This window comes from Pygocentrus nattereri, chromosome 8 (genome assembly GCF_015220715.1).
Source record: "Pygocentrus nattereri isolate fPygNat1 chromosome 8, fPygNat1.pri, whole genome shotgun sequence".
In the NCBI taxonomy this organism is placed as follows: domain Eukaryota; kingdom Metazoa; phylum Chordata; class Actinopteri; order Characiformes; family Serrasalmidae; genus Pygocentrus; species Pygocentrus nattereri.
This window is the reverse complement of record NC_051218.1, coordinates 25,989,872-26,013,624: the sequence shown is the minus strand read 5'-3', so window position 1 is coordinate 26,013,624 and position 23,753 is coordinate 25,989,872. Positions and strand designations below refer to the sequence as shown.

Here is a 23,753-nt window from a genome sequence, read left to right as displayed (position 1 = left end):
TCCTAATTATCCCCTGCTGGCATTCAAATTCAGATAATTTGCATTTGATGCCATCACTCCATTGGTGCAACATCCTCAGTACAAAGTAAAAAATTGCCACTGGAAGGCCTGTTCAGAGTGATCACAGGCCTTCTCACTGAAATGAGAAAATAATATTTATTAAGCTACATTTTTAAGATGGTGAAATTTGATTTGTTTCCTGTGAGTGCCGTCATTGTATTTTGGCCAATCATGTAGCTTTCCTCCTCATTCCTGAATGTGTAAGTATAATTCAATCAAGCAGTCTTAAATTTTGTCATATTTTCTTAGCTCTTCACTGCTTAGCAACATTTGCTTTTTCACCAGTGCCTCACACCTTCAGTTTTTCCTCATCGTGCCATATTTTGAATTTGAATTTGAGGTTTTGGAGAAAAGTGAGTTCTGTCCCTGATGTGGCATTTTCTTCCAAAACCATTTTTTTTAAATGTTTTTTTTTTATTATTTTTTTTTATTAGTCATCAGTGGTTTGCAAATTTGGTACTCACATTGATCTTTTACTACAAAAGCTACAATTGAGTATGTCAGAAAGTTAAAGTAAGCATTTACTTTAATGCATAAGTAGTTCATACAAATTTTCATGCCTGCTTTGGCAGAATACTGCTGCCTAGGATATGTTGGTTTAGTTTTTTTTTTTTTATGTTTGGACATCTCAGTGATTTTCATTTAAATATCATCTCCATTTTTGTTAAAAGTTTTGTAGCCTGTATAGTAAAAGATGTTGCAGTGTTGGTTGTGTTTATGGTCATCCTGTATTCTGATTGATGTGCTTACAGTCTTGTTAATGTTTTGTATGACCATAGGGCAGAACCTTTAGTTTAGGCAGTGATTGCATGATTGCACTGCTATCGTGATATGATGGTTCACTCACTTTTTCACAGGTATACCAAAGAATGCATTTCTCCCTATGTCACTGACACCATCTATTATGTACTTTATGACTGCTGTTGACCATATACTGTTTAATAAGTGGCCGATTCTTAACATAGCATTGACACTGACACAGTAGAGACATATTAGTGGGCATTCGTACAAACGAGGTTTACCCCATAAAAAGACAACTCAGTTCAGCTATTTGTCAGTTTTCCTTCACTGCTATAGTACTATGCTCTGTTTTATAAAGACAGCATTAGGAGAAGTAAGATTAATAACATTAGATTAATATTAAATCACTGAGGCTGGTAACTTCACACTTAGTATTTTCCTTGTTTTTAATTAACATATAAATCAATACTCAAATGGTGATATTATATCTTCATAATGCAATGGATAAAAACATTTTTTAGAAAAAGTGTATTTGACTGTTTTAGTATGACTGCTAGAATCTTTTATTAAGAAGGAGAAGCTGGCTGACAGCCTGGTGGATCTCTGCAAGCTCAGTATGATTTAACTTTTAGAAGCACAGTATGCTTACTAGCACTTGCCTTGTGGATGTACCAGATCTTTTAATTGACATGCATCACTCGTATTCTAAAGCTTAGCATGAAAGGCGAGATAGAAACATAGCCCCAAACTACTGATTCTGTTTGATATGTTTTCATATTAATGCATGTCATGCTTTGGCTTGCTACCTGAAACGTGGCCTAATGCTTTACATTTAACGGCCTGGCTATGCACATCAAAGCAATCAAATAGACTGTGCAGTCAGATTACAGTCAGACTGACTGCAACTGCATGAGAACGTGTTGTGTAATTTGCAAACTTTGAGTCTTTCAACCCATTAAAGATGCAGGTTTGCTTCCGTGGTCATCACAACAGAGGACAAAATCAAAGCCTATTCATGCTGTGGTTTGAAACACACCAATTAATGCATCTTTATCATTGTGTACCAAACAATGGAGCACAATCTTATGAAACGGTATATACCATGAAATCACTGTTCTAAACCTGTTATTTTCTGCAAAGATGCACTTAACAGCTTTGATACCTATGCCTTAGTTATATGGTTCTGTTCAATATGGTTTCACATAAGCTTGGATTCCATTGAGTTTATGCACTTTTTACATGCAAGCAATAATATGAAAACTAGTTTGAAGAAAACTTTGTAAATTTTGCTACTGCCAGCTGTTTTATCTAGCATGTGATACACTTTATTACATACTATGTTACATACATACATACAATCTTTTTTTACCTACTTTTTTTCTTAAGAAATCTATTCCAAATAGTATCCACTAAAATAAATTGGGTCGGGCGGGGACAAATTAATATTTGTAAAGTATTACTGATAATCCATCAAACCATCAAACTACACCATCAAACATTTCAAATTGTTCTTGGATACAGCTTTTGAATAAAATCCCTCAGATGAAAACCTGCATGTACTAAATTTATGCCTGACAAGTCTGCCTGAAAGTATATCAACTGACTGCAGAGATGTAATTGACTCTTCTTACTTTGGGACTGAGACATAATAGGCCCAAGTCTTATTTAGACAGTAGGAACTAGTGAACAAATTATCTGTATAAACGTACCTGTTGTGGTCATATTTTTCAGACAAATCTGGACAGTCTGGTCTGTCTGAACATGATAGAAGGAAACAAAACAGTTTTTCCTTGTTCTGTTTTAAAGATTGGAAAGTACATAATCAAGGTTAGCTGGTCAACAGCAAAAGGTGTCAGACAGGATATATGTGAGGTAGCAGTGCCTGAGCCTGTTGGATGATGTTAAATCGTCCTTGAACTATGATGGCTGGCTGCATATGAAAGTACTCTTTCCGTGGGTCTCTGGCACTCATGCTGGCTGCAACTCCAAGAGAAATTCAAGCCTCTAGAGAAGCACCGAGCTAATGAGGATGTTAAAGCTCACTGCCACAGATCTCTTCATAATACAGTTAATATGAGCCAAAGCCCCAGCTCACTGACTGGTGTCTTAACTGGATCAAAAACAAGCTTATTTGTCCTCTCTTTGTGATAAGTTCTCTGCCTCTGAGAAAATGAAATACCCAACCTAATTTGTTTTGAAATTGAAAAACACAATATGCTAAGCTCCAAAAGAGTAATCTCAGTAGATAGCAACTGATATAAATACATTAATTAAAGTTATTTACACAGCAAAGTGAGCAAATGTATATGTTCTTTTCAGGTGTATTGCTGCCAGATGAACTAATCTGTTGCCATACATAATTTGTTTTTTATCATATATTAACATGTATAAATTCCCATGCAATTATCGTATCAGTGTGGTCAGCAACATTCCGTGGTCCTTTGATGGATGGAATAGAGGTTGGCTGGTCAACTGTGAACTTAACAATATAACAAGATTGTAAACTTTATAATTTCCAGTGAGTTGAAGTACAAAGTGGTTCTTCTTAATTAAGGTTTCTGTCACATTTGTAACCTCCCCAATAAGTATAAATAAACATCATGACCATGAGCACAATCCCAACTCTATATAGTAACTCAGAAGCACAAGTTGACTGCGGTTGGCAGGTTGCAGTGACCGGGGTCAGCATGAGGATTTGTTGACCAAAGCAGCAGGTAGCAAGGTGACACTGCTTTTCTTTGGCAGATAGTAATTGGACTTTCAATAACTCTGTCCTACAGAGCATGTCAAAAAGCACAAAGGTGCAAACACTGGCATAAAAGTTAAAACATAATATAACTAGTCAGACATCTTTGTGTCTATAATCTTTGAGACCTTGTGTTGGCATTTAATTATTAAAAGTTGCAGTTCACCAGTGAAAAAAAAAATATTGCATAATTTTATGTTATTTCTCATGTTTAGTTTATTCAAACATTCTGTCAGAAGTGCAGATCGAAGCCATTATGTTTCAACTATATTAACTATATTATTGCATGTGTTTTTTCATGTGTAATTACTTATTTAATTGTTATTCTATTTAAAGAGTACTGGAATGAGAATCTAGATTCTAGACTCCAAAAAGAAAAACAGGCTATCAGGTACAATGCACTGTACCATACACACTTACTGTACTGATCAGTTATTAAAGGCAAGTGCTTTGGTTTGTATTTTAATTGACCTTCAAAAGTTCTGTGGTTTTAATTTTACAGAGCTATTATGGAAATGGTAAGGTAAAAAGTCATTTTATGTGATATGTTTTCTGTGTAGAAAGGCTGTCTATGCTTACACAAAGAAGTGCTGTGTGTAAATCGTTATCTCCGCTTCTTCCTGGGTTTGATTGCTTGTCTGAGGCAAATGTCACTCTTACAGTGATTCATGGTGTGGGGAGAAAGGAGCTGTAACCAAGAGGAAGTGGCAGGCCATCAGCGTCAACATGACAATGCACGTTTGAAGTTCATTAAGCAGTCTCTCTCTCTGTCTCTCTCCCTCTCTCTCTCCCTCTCTCTCTCTCTCTCTCTTTCTCTCTCTCTCTATCTGTCTATCTATCTCTCTCTCTGTTTGTCTCTCTCTCTTTCTGTGTATTTCTTTCTCTTGTCTCTCCTCCTCCTCCTCCTCCTCCTTTCCTGCCTCACTCCTAAGAGGGATACTGTCACTGGCCAACTGCAGGCCATTTCTCTTTATAAATGACAAGTAAAACAAAGCAGCCTTACTTGACACACAGCGATGGATCGGGAGATGCTGTGTTAGTTCTATATGCTGTTAAAAGTTCTGACAAAAGTACAGAACCATGGTAGAGTTCTTTAGCTAGTGTAATTTAGAACCATGTCACTAAGGTTCTGTAAAAAGTTATCATCAAAAGAGAATTTCTTTCATATGCATATTCTTTCAAAATGCAACAGTTAACTGCATGGAGTGGAGGGAGGTGCACACAGGTGGATTATATCCTTAGCAGGAGATGCAACTTAAAGGAGATTGGAGATTGTAAAGTGGTACCAGGGGAAAGTGTAGCAAGGCAGCATAGGGTGGTTGTCTGTAGAATGAGATTAGAAACAAAGAAGAGGAAGAGAGTGAAGACTTAGTCAAAGATTAGATGGTGGAAGCTGAAGGAGGAGGATGGTTGCAGGCAGTTCAGGGAAAAATTGCAATAGGCCCTTGGGGGCAGTGAGGAGCTACCTGAGGACTGGGAAACTACAGCTAAGCTGGTGATAGAAACTGGCAAGAATGTGTTGGGTGTTTCGTCTGGTCAGAGGAAAGAAGCCAAGGAAAGTTGGTGGTGGAATGAGGAAGTCCAGGAGAGTATTCAGAAGAAGAAGGCAGCTAAGAAAAAGTGGGATAACCAGAGAGATGAAGGAAGTAGGCAGGAGTACTGTGAGGCTAGTTGCATAGCGAAAAGAATGGTGGCAAAGGCAAAGGCTCAGGCCTATGATGAGCTGTATGAGAGGCTGGACAGTAAAGAAGAAGTAAAGGACTTGTATCGTTTGGCTAAACAGAGAGATAGAGCTGGAAAGGATGTACAGCAGGTTAGGCTGATAAAGGATAGAGAGGGAAATGTACTAGTGAGTGAACAGAGAGTATTGAATAGATGGAAGGAGTACTTTGAGGAACTAATAAATGAGGAAAACAAGAGAGAGAGGAGGACAACGGGGGGAGAGATAGTGGATCAGGAAGTGCAGAGAATTAGTAAGGTGGAAGTGAGGGCAGCTATAAAAAGGATGAAGAATGGAAAGGCAGTTGGTCCAGATGACATACCTGTGGAGGTATGGAGATGTTTAGGAGAGAAGGCAGTGGACTTTTTAACCAGGTTGTTTAACAAAATCCTGGAGAGTGAGAGGATGCCAGATGAGTGGAGAAGTAATGTACTGGTCCCCATTTTTAAGAACAAGGGTGATGTGCAAAGATGCAGTAACTACAGAGGTATAAAGTTGATTACCACAGATATCACAGATGCAATTTTTGCGTTGAGAGTGTTGGTAGAGAAGTACAGAGAAGGTCAGAAGGAGCTACATTGTGTCTTTGTGGATCTAGAGAAGGCATATGACAGGGTGCCAAGAGAGGAACTGTGGTACAGTACGAGGAAGTCAGGTGTAGCTGAAAAGTATGTTAGGGTGGTGTAGGACATGTATGAGGATAGGGAGACAGTGGTGAGGTGTGCAGTTGGAGTGACAAATGGTTTCAAGGTGAAGGTAGGGTTACATCAGGGATCAGCTTTGAGCCCCTTCTTGTTTGCAATGGTAATGGACAGGTTGACAGATGAGGTCAGGCAGGAGGCTCCATGGACCATGATGTTTGCAGATGACATTGTAATCTGTGGTGAGAGTAGAGAGCAGGTGGAAGAGAATCTGGAGAGGTGGAGGTTTGCACTGGAGAGGAGAGGAATGAAGGTCAATAGAGATAAGACGGAATACATGTGTGTGAATGAGAGGGAGGCAGGTGGAAAGGTGAAGGTGCAAGGAGTAGAGGTCATAAAGGTGGATGACTTCAAATATCTTGGGTCAACCATCCAGAGCACGGAAAGTGTAGAAAAGAGGTGAAGAAGAGGGTGCAGGCAGGATGGAGTGGGTGGAGACGGGTGTCAGGGCTGATGTGTGACAGAAGGATAGCAGCAAGAGTGAAAGGGAAGGTTTACAAGACAGTAGTGCGTCCTGCTATGATGTATGGTTTGGAGACTGTGGCTCTGTCTAAAAGACAGGAGGCTGAGCTGGAGGTGGCATAGATGAAGATGCTGAGATTTTTCGTTGGGAGTGACAAGGCTGGACAAGGTTAGAAATGAGCAGATCAGAGGGACAGTGAAGGTGGAGCAGTTTGGAGATAAAGCCAGAGAGGCCAGGTTGAGATGGCTTAGACATGTGTTGAGGAGGAGTAGTGGGTATATTGGGCAAAGAATGTTGGAGATGGAGCTGCCAGGTAGAAGGAGAAGAGGTAGACCTCAGAGAAGGTTTATGGATGTAGTGATGGTGGACATGGAGATGGTTGGTGTGAAAGTAGAGGAGGCAATGGATAGGGCAAGATGGAGGCAGATGATCCGCTGTGGCGAGCCCTAAAGGGAGCAGCTGAAAGAAGAAGGAGATGTAAAGAGTAAAAAGTATGTTTTGTTACGATTACAATGTCTTGGAAATGTAAATGAGTGAGAGCACAAGTTTTCAGCTGCAGTAATACTCATGTACAACCAAACTTCCAAAATCTTCCAAACTAATACTTAATTATAATAATGAAGTACAGTTACCTTTTTACTGTTTGATATTTTATTCCTAGTATTTTCCAGTAGAGCCACCATGTCTGTTAGGGGTATGACGCAAGCTATTTTTATTTAGAACTGGCTCAGCATAGTAATAGTTGTAGTGAATTACTGCAAATTTGTGTTTTGCGACAAACAGTAAAAGTAGAAAAGATAAATTTTTTGATAGACACATTTGAAAGCAAAGCTGACACCCCATATGCTCAGTTCAGTGTGTGTTATGATGTTATTTTGTTTAAACATACTTATTGAGACTGCATGAAATATGCCATTTGTTCATCAGTATTGGTTTTTGCAGTACAGACCATACATCGCAAAGGGAATATGCCAATGAATGCTCTAAAGCAATATGCAAATGAATGCTGAAATCACAAAACTTTTTATTATCTGCTATGAGTATCTTGACCAATCACAGCTCCATTGAAACATTTGTGACATAATGTAAACTATTTTGGTAAAAAAAAAATGGAAACATCACATGAATTCACCATTTAATTCAATCTAATTTAATCGAAAGAAGGTAATTAATGGTGAACAATTTTGTAACAATTCCACATAGTTATGTTTGGTGTTGTGTTCTTTTAAGAAATAAAAAATGTGTTATAACATACCAGAGTAGCATGGTTGCATGCCATGCTGTGTGCTATTATTGACTTGTAGTACAGCTCTTCTCACTCAAGAACATTCTCAACTGGGTCATAATTTTACAACATGCATTGGAAGTAAGGTAATGTCTGCTAAGCATAAACTGGATTTTTACTGAGAGGAAGCTCTGCACAGAAGTATTACATCACTGCCTCTTTACCTTATCACCTTTTTAAAATAAGCTTCAGAGCCTGAGTTGCCCTTTGCACTCATTGCATACATTTCTTGGAACAGCCTTGCAAGGCACTTTGGGAGGGGGGAAAGGTGCAGCTCAGTATAGAACACAATGCAAATCTATTTCTGTCAACAGAAATCAACTCCAGGTAGTTACTGTCCTTTGTGTCCGTTTTGTTGCAACATCATATTTGAGTTCAAAAGATTACTGCTGTCTTTCTTGAGGATTTTACCTTTAGAAGTCTAGAATTGTTAATTTGCATTACAAACATTACAACATTTCTCACATGATTACATTTTCATATAATGAATTATGGTTACTTGTAATATGTAATCTGATTCGAGTGAAAAATGCTAAACATTTAAAGAAATATTTTCCTTTTCTCATGCTCAACAATTTTCTGTTGATTGAAATTTGTAGTATCTGTACTTTTGGCCGTGGATTTTGATTATAATAAGCTTTTGTTTTTGCTTTTGTAGTCTTTATCTCATTATTTTTCTCTTATAAGCCTCTTGAATCTTCTCTCTACTTTCTTTTTCCTGGTCATCTGATCTCCCATCTGCTCTCTCTCTTTCACACCTTCTTTTTGTCTCTATGTGATTATACTAACTCACACGTACATAGTGTAGTCTTGCCTTCAGGTGCACACACTCTGCTTTTTCTCTATAGAAGTTCATCCTGTCCTCATTTCCTTTGCCTCCATTATAAACAACGATGCTAGAACATTCTCACTTCCGTCGTAATAGACCACAAATTTCAGCAAAGTAAACACAACAAACCAAAAAAGAAAATGTCAAGTCCTTTTGCCTGCATTGCCATCCGTCCCTTTGTTTTGATTATTATAAAGGCATGGGGTAATTTATTTCCTTGCAAACGGAAATGAAACTCATTTTTTGTCATTACTGAACACTTCAGAAGGGGTGATTTTTTCCCAGTCTGACGTGACTGCCACCCATATTTCAATATCATTATCATTTGATTGTGTTAGTGTGACCTGATTTTTTGCTCTAGACCTCTTACAGGGTGCTCAAATTGAAAGCCACTGGAATAAGTAGCGATGGGGTTGTAATCCAAGTTAAAGTCAAGATTGAATTGCTTTTGAATTTCCCTACACTGTAGGTCTCGATGAATCATTGTGCCTTTTCTCTCTAATACATTACTTTCTTATGTGTGAGTGATGAGATTGGTGCACAAAATGCTGTTCCGAGTGCTTGTATTTGTTTTTTTATTTGTTTGCTTGCTTTTTTTTTTTCAATTTCAATTCAGTTGATGATAGGAGATAGAAAAGGTTTTGGAGAAGTTTTATTTTCACATTTGCTGGATTCATTTAAAGTATTACATTAGATGATATTTAACTGGAATTATTGTAACACCTTTTACAATGATATATAATGCATAATATAAGATTTATCTACACACATTTAACCTGTCTGCAACTAACTTGTTATATTACATGGTTTAGTTTGATGAGTGTTCAATAAGGAGGCATTAAACTTCTATATACTTATAATAATAATAAACCTACTTACTCTTGCAGCTATTTCATAAAGATGAATTAAACTTCTTAAAGTAGAATGACAGCAGAGGCACTATATTGATCATTACTTAACCTCACAAGCCGCTGTTATCACAAGTGAAAACAAAAATGTAGTGTCGTGTAGTAAACCACACCTGTGTGATGAATTGCAGGTTTCTCGCAATAACAGATAAGTGGTGGGCTGAAAGGAAAATATCACATTATTCATACTCCAGTATACAACTTAAGACATTTGAAAGAAGCATTTTGCCTTTTGAATAGTGTGACTGTGCATACTGAACACAGTGAGTGAATAAGATGAGATGCAGAATCCTTATCTATGGTGAAAATGCAAAGAAAAGCCAACGCACAAGCTCACACTTTTGTGTATTGGAGATCACAATATCAGTACCAGTGGGGAAGTGATATTTTATTTATTTATTTATTTATTTATTTATTTAATAAGTAGCATTATCATGAATGTTGTTTTTAAATCCTTATGTATTGTAGTAACACTCTTACTGCATCCTTAAAATTTCATTTAAAATGTGTGGAACCATTTTGGTGACTTTTGTGTGTACAAAAAACAAGATTTCTGTCTTTAAACTCTTGCACAGAAAAAAAAACAAATCCATAGAGTTTTTACTATAATACTTTGCTAACTACAATTTTTTAAGAAATGCCTAGTTTTGGTATCATGTGACTTTCTCTGTTTTATATAATGCTCTACCACAAGAAATTTGATGATTTGTCCAGATGAATTTGTTACAGGTTTGGATTAGATTTGTTCCATTTTCCTCTAAATATCTGATCCTATCTGAGCATTTTCAGCTGCAGTATTAGTCCAATCCTGAGTGTCAAATCATTGACTTCTCTGTATGTTAAATTATGATGACGTAAAGATGAATTGAGGCTGAAATCATTCAGTGGTCACCCTAATGGTTTCAGGATGGCAGATGTTAACAATTCAGATTTGCCAACATACATGTCATCATGCTGACCCCCTACCTTTCTATTAAGATATTCAAAAGGTGATGTATATGTTATATATTTATTTTATGACCTTTTCTGCCAACTGATCAAATTGTGTAGAGATGTTTCTGGTCTACTTTTTTTGTTTTATTTTAGTTTAACTTTGCCTGACACCACTCGCCTTAAATGTCCTCCTTTCTCAATATAAAGATATGATTTATGATGTGTGGCTTCACCACATTCAAATTCCTCAGACTTCAAAACAAAAAATAGTCTAATACCCTATCAAATCTCCCTTACAAAGTCTTTACGCACTGACAGGGTGAATAAATTCAAATCCGGTTTGCAGTATTGCAGGGCGGCTGTGGTCAAGTTGATTTATATAAAACGCCTTACAACTTGCTCACTGATAAACTGCTGCACGAGCTCAATCACACGAAGAGGGCCATAACCCTCTCTGCATTTCCATATTTATTTTCTCTGATAAGATTGGTTTTGTCTGTGGCTGAGTGTAACTCATTTCAAGGGACATATCGTAATGGCTGCTCCCCTCTGCCTGCTTCTCTGTCGCCTGGGATTCTTTTTATACCTGTGTAAAGATGCATGTCCACTGTAAGCTATTCATTCAGATTTCTTGAGAAATAATAAACAAGCTATCAAATGCAAAGCGTGACTGAAATTGCACATCAGCACATTATATAGGTGGACTATAGCTCTGACATTGACTTTTTTCCCCCATCTCAGCTGTCATGGCTGAAATTGCTATCCTACTTCATGATAGACTCAGCTAGTGCGTAGCAAGCAGGTCAAGCTATTATTATTGTGACAGGCACCAGGCACTCCAATGGATTTCAAAATGGATTTTGTTAGCATGTACAGCTTAGCGGCAGAGGGGAGTTAAAATGGATGGGAGTTCGAAAGCTCAAAGCTAGTTGGAGAAACAAATGATGTTAAGGAGGAAAGAGATCAAGTGTTATAGGGATGGGCTGAAATTCTATGACCCACATCTATATCAAATTTAAGGACATAAAGTGGTGAATACAATGGTTGATATAATTGTTTATGATCAGAAATTGAAGGGTTTTAAAATGTTCAGTTCCCAGTTTATACAGTGAATGTATGGAAATTATGCTGCAACTAATTTCACCCAAATTATTTAGAAGTTACAATGAGTGTTTCAGGCTAGTCTGCTTTTTGAATGAGGCACAATACCAGACAGATTTTACATATGTCATTTACATATGTAAGTCTAAAAGGCACAATAACAATAATAGCCTGTGTAATTTTAAGGGTGAAGAGTGTTTGGAAAGTTGTCCTATAAAAATTAATATGATGCTTTTTACATAAACCCACACATATCATAAACAGATGCCAGGTAAATAAAATAAACAAAAAGAAAAGACGAATGTAAATTGTAGGCCATTTAAACAGACTCCAGTAGTTTTGTGAACAGACAACACATAGTTGTCAGCTATAAGTTGTACAGTATGTTTGCCAGCTGTCAAATCAACAACTGACAGAGTTTTAAATAATATAAATCTTCACCTCATAGGTTTTGGTATTTAAAGCATCATTTTATTTTGTGTTCCAATTAGCCAGTTCTTAATAGAAATGAGTAGGTAATGACTCCAATAAATAAAGGAAGCACAATATATCTGTCCTTTATCAACCGTAATTGCACTGATGCTGTTAAAATTGTGCGCCTTAAATATCAGAAAATATTACTGACCAACCAATATATCCATCAGATTTTAATTGTGATGTATGTAAGTATTTTGTTTGAGGGCTTTGCTTGTTGGTTTGAACTTTGAATATACACACATCCTTAGAGTCGATCATACGTCTATGATTCATACGTCTATGATTTGTCCAAAAGCTTTTCATCCAGCTGCACTTAATTGTTACAATGAGCCCCATGTGCTGCAGATGATACAGCAGTCTCTTTGATATTTTCAATTGTAATCTTAACTGTGAACTGTGCTTCGTGAAAAGTTCACTGCTGCCCTCTATTCCATTATAGTTATGTTTTCTGCGAGACACATTGCCTCGTCTGCTCTTTTCAGACAATCCTTTTTTTCCCCATGTTCACAGGCTATTTCTAACCTTAGGCCCCAAAATTAGGCCACATCCATATGCAAACATTTAGGAAGGTGCCAAATAGAGCAGGATTAGCCTCATCTATTTGTAAAAATGCTCGGGCCTGGATGGGGGCAGCGGCGTGGCAACTGATGTGTCTCCTCCTCGTTTCTGTCGCTGAGATGCACCTAATAACCAATGAACAAATCATTCAGAAAAGTGCATTCTCCGCATTGTAACCCGGGGCAACACATGGCTGCCTAGCTAGCGCGTCTTTATGTAATGTGTAACCTGTGCACTTGCCGCGGTGCCTCGGCTTGAAAGACATCACATTAAGGCAGCAGACCAAAATAAAGCACAGCTTTCTCACTGCATCTTCCTCTAATCTTGTGTGCATGTGTGTGTATGCAGGAGGTTTTCAAATCTTGTATCTAAGTCCCTCCTGTCTTACCATGCGTGATGAATTATCACTTTCTGCCCTCATCCAGTGCCTACGTCCATGATTCATTTCAAAATGTTGTAACACCAATTGATCATTTTAAAACATATATAATAGAAATCTATACTGAAAATTTGCAAGTCTGTCACTGTTCATTGTAAATAATAGCTGCCAGGTTTGGAATGTTAACATATTTATGTGGCACTAAGCATTCAATCAGGTAGCTTTGAGTGACAGCTCTACAAATACCTCTGTAATTTTTAACTGTCATATGTATTAAACGAATACAGTGTTCCCCAGTCTGCCACATTGCTGATTACCACAGAAAATAAGTTTGGCCTATTTCTCTCTTATAATAGTAGGTTCACCAAATGTAAAAGACAAATTAAAATACCATACACTATTTTATTGGTTATGCCCAAAACATGTAAGTTTGTAATATGGCATTAAATTTACAACCAAGCTTCATAGTAAGGAAAGCAGAACTGTTTTAAATAAAATTTTACTTTCATGTGTTTTCTTTCAAATCTCACTCCCTTCTTTGCCTATACTTTTACTTTATTCAGTAAAATCTGCTCGGGTGCATTCCAAACAATTCTTTTTGGAAAATGTAAATTTTTTGGCCATTCCATTCCTCACTGCTGCTTGTTCTAAGCTAGCTGTCCTCCAGCTGTCATTCAGATGACATGGATTCGGTTCATGAACATCTTTTTCACAATAGAAGGAGTGAATCACATGAGTAGAATTGTGAACAGTAATTTGCCCTTAGTACTTGTCTAATTTATATTTTTCTCAGCATATCACAGTTATTTATGGATGGAGCTTCAGTGTTTGGGCATGTAGGTTTTAATTTGCATGCAGTGACACAATTTTAACACTTAGAAGTCACAGTTCTCACAAAAGCAAGATGTATTGCTTGTAGCTTATTAAAACATAAATTCTATCAAACTTCATCAAACTTCGATAACAAAGTTATAATGCACATGCAATAATGTGCAAATAATTTAAGCCCTATATTTAATTGACAATAGTACAAAGACATACCAAATACATATCAAGTGTTGCAAAAAACATATAAAATATTGCAGCTGAGAAGTTTTATTGTTTTTGAGAAGTATATGAATTTCACATTCCAAACAAGTTGGGGGGGGGGGGGGGGGTGGGCAACAAAAGGCTGGTAAAGTTGTGAGGCTAAGTCTTTCAGAAGTAAAGATGGGGTTCACTGTAAAAGACTGTGCAGGCAAATAGTGCAATGGTTCAAGAATAAGGCTTCTCAGTGTAAAATAGCAAATCTTTTGCTTTTCATCTTTTGCCTTTAATCATCTACAGCACATATCATTAAAAGATTCAGAGAATCCAGAGAAATCTCTGTATGCAAGGGACAAGGCCAAAAACCAATACTGGCTGGCCGTGATCTTCGAGCCTTCAAATGGTACTGCATTAAAACAGACACGATTCTCTAGTGGAAATCACTGCATGGGCTGAGAAACACTTCTGAAAAACACTGTCTGTGAAAGCAGTTTGTTGCTGCATTAAAACTAAAACACAAAGAAGAAGCCATATATGAACAGGATCCAGAAATGGACTGAGGTGAAGTAGAAAGGTGTCCTGTGGTCCGACAAATCAAAATATTAAGTTCTTCTTGGAAATCATGGACACTGTGTCCTCCGGGCTAAAGATCACTCAGCTTATTATCAGCTCAAAGTTCAAAAACCAGTGTCTGTGATGGTATAGGGATGCATTAGTGCACATAGCATGGGTGACATCTGTAAAGGCACCATTAATGCTGAATGATATATACATGTTTTGGAAACATACTCTATGCTGCCATCCAGACAACATAATTTTCAGAAAAGGCCTTGCTTATTTCATCAAGACAATGCCAAACAACATTCTGCATGTATTACAGCAACATGGCACCATATTAAAAGAGTCCAGGTGCTAAACTGACTTGCTGACAGTCCAGACCAGCCACCACTGATAACATTTGGCAAGGTAAGATATTTAATGTTCAAATGGATAAACTTTGTTGTTTTTTGCAAATATTCACTCATTTTGAATTTGATGCCTGCAACACGTTCCAAAGAAGTTGGGACAGGGGCAACAAAAGACTGGGAAAGTTGAGGAATGCTCACAAAAAAAATGCCTGTTTGGAAGATTCCACAGGTGAGTGTCATATATATAAGGTGAGGGTATAAAGGGAGCGTCCCTGAAAGGCTCAGTCGTTCACAAGCAAGGATGGGGTGAGGTTCACCACTTTGTGAACAACTTCATGAGCAAATAGTCCAACAGTTTAAGAACAACGTTTCTCAATGTGCAATTGCAAGGAAATTAGGGATTTCATCATCTACAGTCCATAATATGATCAAAAGATTCAGAGAATCTGGAGAAATCTCTGCTAGTAAGCGGCAAGGCAGAAAACCAACATTGAATACCCGTGACCTTCATTTCCCTCAGGAGGTACTGCATTAAAAATCGATATCATTCTGTAATGGATATTACCACATGGGCTCAGGAACACTTCAGAAAACCACTGTCAGTGAACACAGTTTGTCACTCCATCTACAAGTGCAAGTTAAAACTCTGCCATGCAAAGTGAAGGCCATATGTCAACAACACACAGAAACGCCGCCGGCTTCTCTGGGCCAGAGCTCATCTGAGATGGACTGACGCAAAGTGGAAAAGTGTTCTGTGGTCTGACGAGTTCACATTTCACACTGTTTTTGGAAATCATGGACGTCGTGTCCTCCAGGCCAAAGAGGAAAACGACTGTCCGGATTGTTATCAGCGCAAAGTTCAAAAGCCAGCATCTCTGACGGTCTGGGGGTGTGGAAGTGCCAATGGCATGGGTAACTTGCACATCTGTGAAGGCACCATTAATGCTGAAAGGTACATACAGGTTTTCGAGCAACATATGCTGCCAACCAAGCAATGTCTTTTTCAGTGATATCCCTGCTTATTTCAGCAAGACAAGGCCAAGCCACATTCTGCACATGGTACAACAGCGTGGCTTCGTAGTAAAAGAGAGCGGGCACTAGACTGGCCTGCCTGCAGTCCAGACCTTTCTCCCATTGAAAACCTGTTGCGCATTATAAAGCGCAAAATACGACAACAGAGACTCCGGACAGTTGAGCAACTGAAGTTGTACATCAAGCAAGAATGGGAAAGAATTCCACCTACAAAGCTTCAGCAACTAGTGTCCTCAGTTCCCAAACGCTTATTGAGTGTTGTTAAAAGGAAAGGTGATATAACACAGTGGTAAACATGCCCCTGTGCCAACTTCTTTGGAATGTGTTGCAGGCATCAAATTCAAAATGAGTGAATATTTGCAAAAAACAATAAAGTTTATCCATTTGAACATTAAATATCTTGTCTTTGTAGTGTATTCAATTGAATATAGGTTGAAAAGGATTTGCAAATCATCATATTCTGTTTTTATTTCTGTTTTACACAATGTCCCAACTTCATTGGAATTGGGGTTGTATTAAACTGGGAAACATTTCAAATCATAGCAATTAGTCCCAAAGGCTTACAGAGTGTTGTTCAAAGAAGAGGTTATGAAACACTGTGGTAAACATGCCATCAAACATGGCATCAAATTCAAAATGGGCATTTTTTTTTCAAAAAGCAATAAAATTTCTCAGTTTCAACATTTGATATGTTGTCTTATATATAATATATATGTATTGTAATTCACCACAGCCTGGCCTTCATTAGAAATTAATCTACTGGAGGTCACTTTTTCTGTCATGTAGACAACACTTCTCCTTTTTGTCTTGTCATATGTCATTATAGCAGAACTTGTCAAATGCTGAGCTTGCTTGGCATATTTCTACTGAGCAGGAACCATGAGGCATATTCACACATCCCTGCAATCTTTTACACTACTAAAGCAAGCTGGTGTAAACCGCAGAACTGAGTCCATAATGCTTAGAGAGCACTCTTTAAAGGATGCAAATTAAAAGCCTGAACGTGGCATGCAAGAGAGCTTTATAATGGTATTGGTGGGCCGAAGTGCAAATACTCTGAGCTGAATTTGCATCAAACCTGAGGTCTCATGGCTAGTGTTTGAATCCATTATGCACTTCAATTTCTAGAACACGTTAGATATAGTCTCTATTTTCAACAGATATTGTGGTGTCAGCCAAAAATATAAACGTTATAAGAATGTTTTATTTCAGTAATTAAGTTTGCATCATGCTTCTTTGCACATTTTGATCAAGCGTACAAGTGAGTGTAACTTTAAATTTCACATTGCAGTTTCAAGTGCCTTCTCCAATAGGAATCTCTGGGTGCCTTCAAGGCCTTCAAAGAAGGCTTGAAGGTTTTTGGGAACATGCATATGTGTAAATTCTACTTCATGTTTATTTAATAGAATCGTTATGCTTATTGTAAACTCCTCAATTATCATTGTACAACCCTTTTTTTCATTGTTAAGCTCTGGTTGGAAACAAGATTCCCTGTTGATTAGGACTTCAGGAGTAAACTGAAGGCCTTACACATTAGACAAACATAATTAGGAAGTAACAGTAGATGTCCATCCAGTGGGTAGGGGCACTAGCAGAAATTAGCATTATTGTAGAGATTAGGTTTTTCTTATGTTTTGGTAAAGGAAAAATCCTTTATGTTCATTGCCATGTCTTTGCTATTTTTGTGAAAGAAACAAAAAAAGTTTAACATGCAGACTTGACATTGTTTAAATTAAATGTAAACAACATTCTTTGTATAGCTTGCTATGTAAACAAATATGCAATTATGTAATTATCCATCCATCCATCCATTTTCTAAGCCGCTTCTCCGTCAGGGTCGCGGGGGGATGCTGGAGCCTATCCCAGCAGTCTTCAGGCTGGAAGGCAGGATATTATGTAATTATATTTAAATAATATAGCAAAATGAGATTAAGATCTCTCAAGTTATGAAGGTCACATGCTTTGTTTTTAACCTTGCATGTCCTAATAAATCTAAATGCTTTTGCTCTCTCCCACAGTGGACGGCTGTATTGACTGGTCGGTGGACCTGAAGACATATCGAGTCCTGGCAGGAGAGCCTCTGAGGGTGAAGTGTGCCCTTTTCTACAGCTATATCCGTACCAACTACACCATGACCCAGAATGCCAAGCTGCGGCTCATCTGGTATAAGAACAAAGGTGACTCAGAAGAGCCCATTATTTTCTCTGGCCACCGGCTCAGTAAGGAGGGCGACTCCATATGGTTCCGCTCAGCAGAGATGGAGGACAATGGCTTTTACACCTGTGTGCTTAGGTGAGTTCTTCTTAAACACTTTTACAGTATCAGCATCCTGTAAAAGCTCCAGGTTTCTGCAGTAATGCATTGATCTATTTTTTCAAATATATGCATAGTTTCCATGTGAATAAAATGCATCACAAACACAGTTTTGTTTTTAAATATACATTCCGCAGTATTCATGTAACTTTTTCTTTTACTTCTTTTATTATGTACACATCAAATACAAACTAGCTAAATCCTTAGGAGAATACTGAAATTAGCATTAAACAGAAATGGCACTGAGACCTCCAACATTAAATAGTGCAGATGGACAGCAAACACTGAAGTGCTTTAGTCAGCAGACAAAAGACAATTTAGAACAATTAACAAAATGACTTTTAAATACACCATCTGTGTGCTTATTACTACAAGTTTAATAGTTATTATTCACTCATCTGGAAAAAGGGCATTTGTTGTCCAGTATATAATGGTATTATATAGGCATGCTAAACTACCAAAGGTTGAGGCCTTGTGCTTTAAGCCATTGTATAATTGTGGTGCCAAAATCCTTCAGCAGATTATTTGAGCCCATATATCATACATCTTTGAACAAAGCAGAGGATTTGCCTCATCCAGGCCTTCTCCAGAAGAAAAATTATGACTGTGGAGATAACTTACATATTAATTCTTTAGTAGTTATTAGAACATTACCAGTAAGTGTAGTTTCTGCTCTTAAGCTGTAATGGTCTGCCATGGCAGCACTTAAGTTTTCCACTCTGATAAGCATGCAATTTACAGATTAGTTTCATTATAGTTCCAGAACAATTATTACAGAACATACAAGTTGTACGATTAAGTTGTATGATTAATTAGTAAATGATATGCCAGCAGTTTATGGGTTTAGTGGACTAATTTTTGACCCTTTGGTGGGCTATATAATGTATGTTTAGCTGTATGTTTCATGCCTCCATGATGTATTTTTAGCTACATGTTTGCATCCCGCCTTAATTCAACTGATATGCTTCCAGTATAGCAAAGCCAATGCCAAAACAGACATATCCATGGCAGACTTTAACTAGGGGAGGTATTGTTTGTTTTCTGTTGTTCTTTTTAGGAATCAAGAGAAAGCAATTTGATTCTGCTAGAACCAGTTATTTTGCACATTATGATTCCTTGTTTCACCTTAAATGTATTAATAAAAGTGTGATATTTTTTATAGCTGATGTTTGGCTTGTGTAATATGTACATGAACAATCCGAAGTTCAGTGCTGTGAAAATAATGGTGAGTTTAATGTACTTAATGCAAATGTGTCAGTCAGTTGCATGTGAATAAAACACATGACATCAAAACACTGTACAAACCCCATTTCCAGAAAAGTGAAAAAAAAACACAAGAATCTGCAGTTTGTCAATTCTCTTTAACTTTTATTTACTAACAAAAATACAAAGAAAAGATTTCCAATATTTGAGATATAAACAAATTTAGAATCTGATGGGACAGAGGCATATTTACCACTGTGTTACATCACATTTATTTTTAATTACACTTTTTTGATCATTTGGGAAGTGATGACACTAATCGCAGTTCTGCAATTGAAATGTTTGCTCATTCTTGCTTCATACAAGTCTTCAGCTGCTCAGTAGCCCATGCTGAAGGCAGGCCAGTCAAGCACAGTCTGTGTCTGTAAAGTCATGTTGTTGTAACACATGCAGAATGAGGCATCTCTTTAAAATTCCAATATACCTTCACTTGTGACCAATTCACCTACTTATTGTGGAATATTTCAAAATTATCTAACATAATATTCTACATCTACATAAAAATTGGTCAGTGGAAAATGTCAAACAATATCTAACCTAATTGTAACACATACCCTCTTGTACCATTTTGAAAGATTCCCTGGTCTTTTTTAATGTGCTTTTGTAACAGTATTGTGGCATTCTGCCTGTGCTTTCTAATTGGGTCCAAGTTCCTGTCATTTCCCTCACTGCGCTTATTATCAATAGTATCCTCCTCATTTGGAAATGCTCACAGACAGACATGGCATATACTGTCATTGTGTCAGCACATAGCTACCCTGCTGTGGCTATTCAAAAAGCTTCATACTGGAATTTATGTTGGAAAAGTCACATCTTGAAATGGCTACTGTAGATTCTCTAGCAACACTAATTAACCATTTAAAATCCCAGGCTTATTACATGCTAAGTCCCACATGTCAAACTCAAGGCCAATGAAAACATCATGGCCATTAAACAAAATCATTTTAATTTTCTATTAACTTTAGCCCATTTCACAGTGTACTGCGCTACAATTCCCAGCATGCAGTGCAATGTATTGTGTGCCCCACACCCACTCACGCAATAACGATTCATAGGACAAGAGTTACAAAAAGGAAAGTTGGCAAGTGTCTAGTTCAAGTCAATAAGTTTAAAAACTCATTGGGACATTTAAAGATGTTTAACTCTGTAGCTAATCTAGATTGTTGTATTTATGCTACAAATGCTTATATTTCGCTTCTGCAGCTTTGGCATATTTTGAATAAACAGTAGCCATGTTGAGTCATAGCAAAAAATTAAGTAAAATGGTTGTTCTCTGGGCCACAGATTTGTTGAGATTTTAAATATGGTCCTTTTACTGGTTGAGTCTGACACTCCGATACTAAAACTTACTTCTCAATAACTACGCAGACTTATTCTTAGGTTATAGAAGTGTATAATAAAACTTCAGACCTGCCTAAAGTCCTTTAATTGTAGACCCTACACCAATCCCACCCAAACCCTACAAAAGGCTGGATAATGTTTCTAAAGAGCTTCTTATGGTGTGTGTTCCTCATGTGCCTTGTCATTATATTGGATTAATGATTCCAGAACACAATAACATTCATAACTTTCATTCTTTGTGTGTCAGTCCCTTTTCTCATTTGAATACTGACAAGAGCACATAACACACAAAATGCTATAGAACAGTCATACAAAAAGAAATATACCCCTTCAAAACAAGTCAAGAAAAGACCAGAAAGGGGCTGGGAGGATACCCAACTAGTAGACAATGGGAATTTCATCTGTCACAAGCCAGCCACTGCAGGGTACAATAGCTGTAAAATAACACTGGCAGAGGCAGCTGTGTTTGAAATGACAGGACGAGCCGGAAAGTAGGGAATCTTATTTTCTCCAGAATACAATCCCTGCAGGAGGGGTAATTCTGTGTTCCTACCCAAGGCAAGTACACACCTCAACCAATAAAAAACAGTCACCACCACTAGTCACACAAAGTCACATCCTTACACTCCTAATGTGTAATATGCCACAGGCAGTGATGGCAGCCATGCATCGTGAATATGCATTGACACTTTACAAAAAAGTTCTGTCTCACTCTCACAAAGCTAACAACACATTATGTCCACAGGGAAACATGTTTAAACAAATGGAAAAGCACACATCCACAGTGTCTTTTACCTAAACCTTTAGAATTTATAGATATTGCAAGTGTTAACAAAAATATCAGATTCTAAAAGTTTAACCAATACCTATAAAACAAGAATTTTTTTTTTATTGTTTCAGTAAGCCTTCAATTTGGGCCATAAATGACAAAACATTAGTGAAAAACCCACAACAGCAATAATGCTTACTGCTGCTATTATCTTTAATATCAATATTTATATGTGTACCTTGAAACACAAAAAAATTTACCTGCACAGTACCTTTATTTCTAACAGTGTAGGAGTAAATATTGTGTTAGCATTTGGCTAATGGTGATTTGCATGACGACTTTCTGACAAGGCTAAAGTTAGCTTCTTAGTTGAAATTTATGTTTCACGTTAAATGGTGCAGCAGTTACAGTGGTGTTTGAAAGTTTGTGAACCCTTTAGAATTTTCTATATTTCTGCAAAAAATGACCTAAAACTTCATCAGATTTTCACGCAAGTCTAATAGAAGATAAAAATAAAAGATAAATGTTCAGTACAAAAAATAATAATGTTCAGTACAAAAATAACAAAAATAATAATAAAAATAATGTTCAGTACAAAAATAAGATGTTACTGCATAAATAGTCCCCTCCAGTGAAGTCTCTGTGTACTATAAACAATAACCTATGTTAACAGTTATATGCAATATGACATTTATGGATGCATAAACAAAGAGACAATGTGCAATGTGCAATATTTGTGGACAAATAAATAAAGTGTCAATACAATATGAAATGTATAAATGTATAATCAAAGTGGCAGTGCATGGCAATATGAGTGTAAGAGATGTAATGTAATGTCTACCTGGTGCCCAATGAGCCTGTCCTGTCAGTTGCTCAGTATACAATAATGTCCCAGACCAGTGACGAGGTGTTGTACAGTGTGATCGCTGTTGCTACAGTCTCCTCTACAGTTCCTTGCTACAGCACAGCTGTTGCTGTTGCTTTGCTATCTGACCAGTAGGTCTTGGGGGGGGTGATGTATGATGTAGACTTGGTAATTTATTTATTGAGGAAAATGATCCAATATTACATATCTGTGAGTTGCAGAAGTATGTGAAACTTTAGGATTAGTAGATCATTTGAAGGTGAAATTAGAGTCAGATGTTTTCAATTAATGAGATATCAATCAGGTGTGAGTGACCACCCTGTTTTATTTAAAGAAATGCGGTCTATTACAGTCTGTACTTCACAATGCATGTTTGTGGACGCATATTATGGCATGAACAAAGTAGATTTCTAATGACCTCAGGAAAAGAATTGTTGACGCTCATCAGGCTGGAAAAGGTTACAAAACCTGGACCCAATCTGCAGTCAGAGAGATAGGATACAAATGGAGGAAATTCAAGTCTATTGGTAGACCAAAGATCACACCAAGAGCAAGGCTTATAAAAGTCTGCGAGGTCACAAAAAACTCAAGGGTACCCTCTAAGCAACGAAAGGCCTGTCTCACAGTGGCTAATGTTAAAGTTCATGAATCCACCCTCAGGAGTGCACTGAACATGGTGTGCATGGCAGGGTAGCAAGGAGAAAGCTGCTGCTCTCCAAAAAGGAACATTACTACCAATTTGTAGTTTGATAAAGATCACATGGACAAGCCAGGAGGCTATTGGAACAATGTTTTGACAAATGAGACCAAAATAGATCTTATGAAGATTATGTTTAGAGAAATGAAAACCAGCATAAAAGCCTTATCTCATCTGTGAAACACAGTCGTGGTAGTATCATGGTTTGGGCCTGCTTTGCTGCATCTGGGCCTGGACAGCTTTCCATCATTGATGGGACAATCAACTCTGAATTATACCGTCAAATTGTAAAGGAAAATGTCAGGACATCTGTCCGTAAGCTGAAACTCAAGAGAACGTGAGTTATGTAGCAAGATAGCGAACCTAAGCACACAAATCATTCCACCAAAGAATGGTTAAAGAAGAATAACATTAATGTTTTAGAAAGTTCTGACCCCAATCCCATAGAAATGTTGTGGAAGGACCTGAAGCAAGCAGTTTATGGGAGGAAACCAACCACCATAACAGAGTTGAAGCTGTTTTGTATGGAGGAATTCCACCAAGCCAATGTGCAGGACTAATCAACAGTTAGCAACAGAAATGTTTAGGTGCAGTTATTGTTGCACAAAGAGATCACATCAGATACTGAAAGCAAAGCT

At 37.4% G+C, this 23,753-nt stretch overlaps 1 protein-coding gene across 1 annotated transcript in view; it reads left to right on the top strand.

The window, feature by feature from the left end:
* Positions 1–23,753, top strand: part of il1rapl2 (interleukin 1 receptor accessory protein-like 2) — a 366,695-nt gene that overhangs the window by 184,086 nt on the left and 158,856 nt on the right. Inside the window, exon 3 of the mRNA XM_017713361.2 lies at positions 17,886–18,159. Coding sequence (XP_017568850.1) covers positions 17,886–18,159 — 274 coding nt within the window. The remainder of the gene's footprint in view (positions 1–17,885; positions 18,160–23,753) is intronic.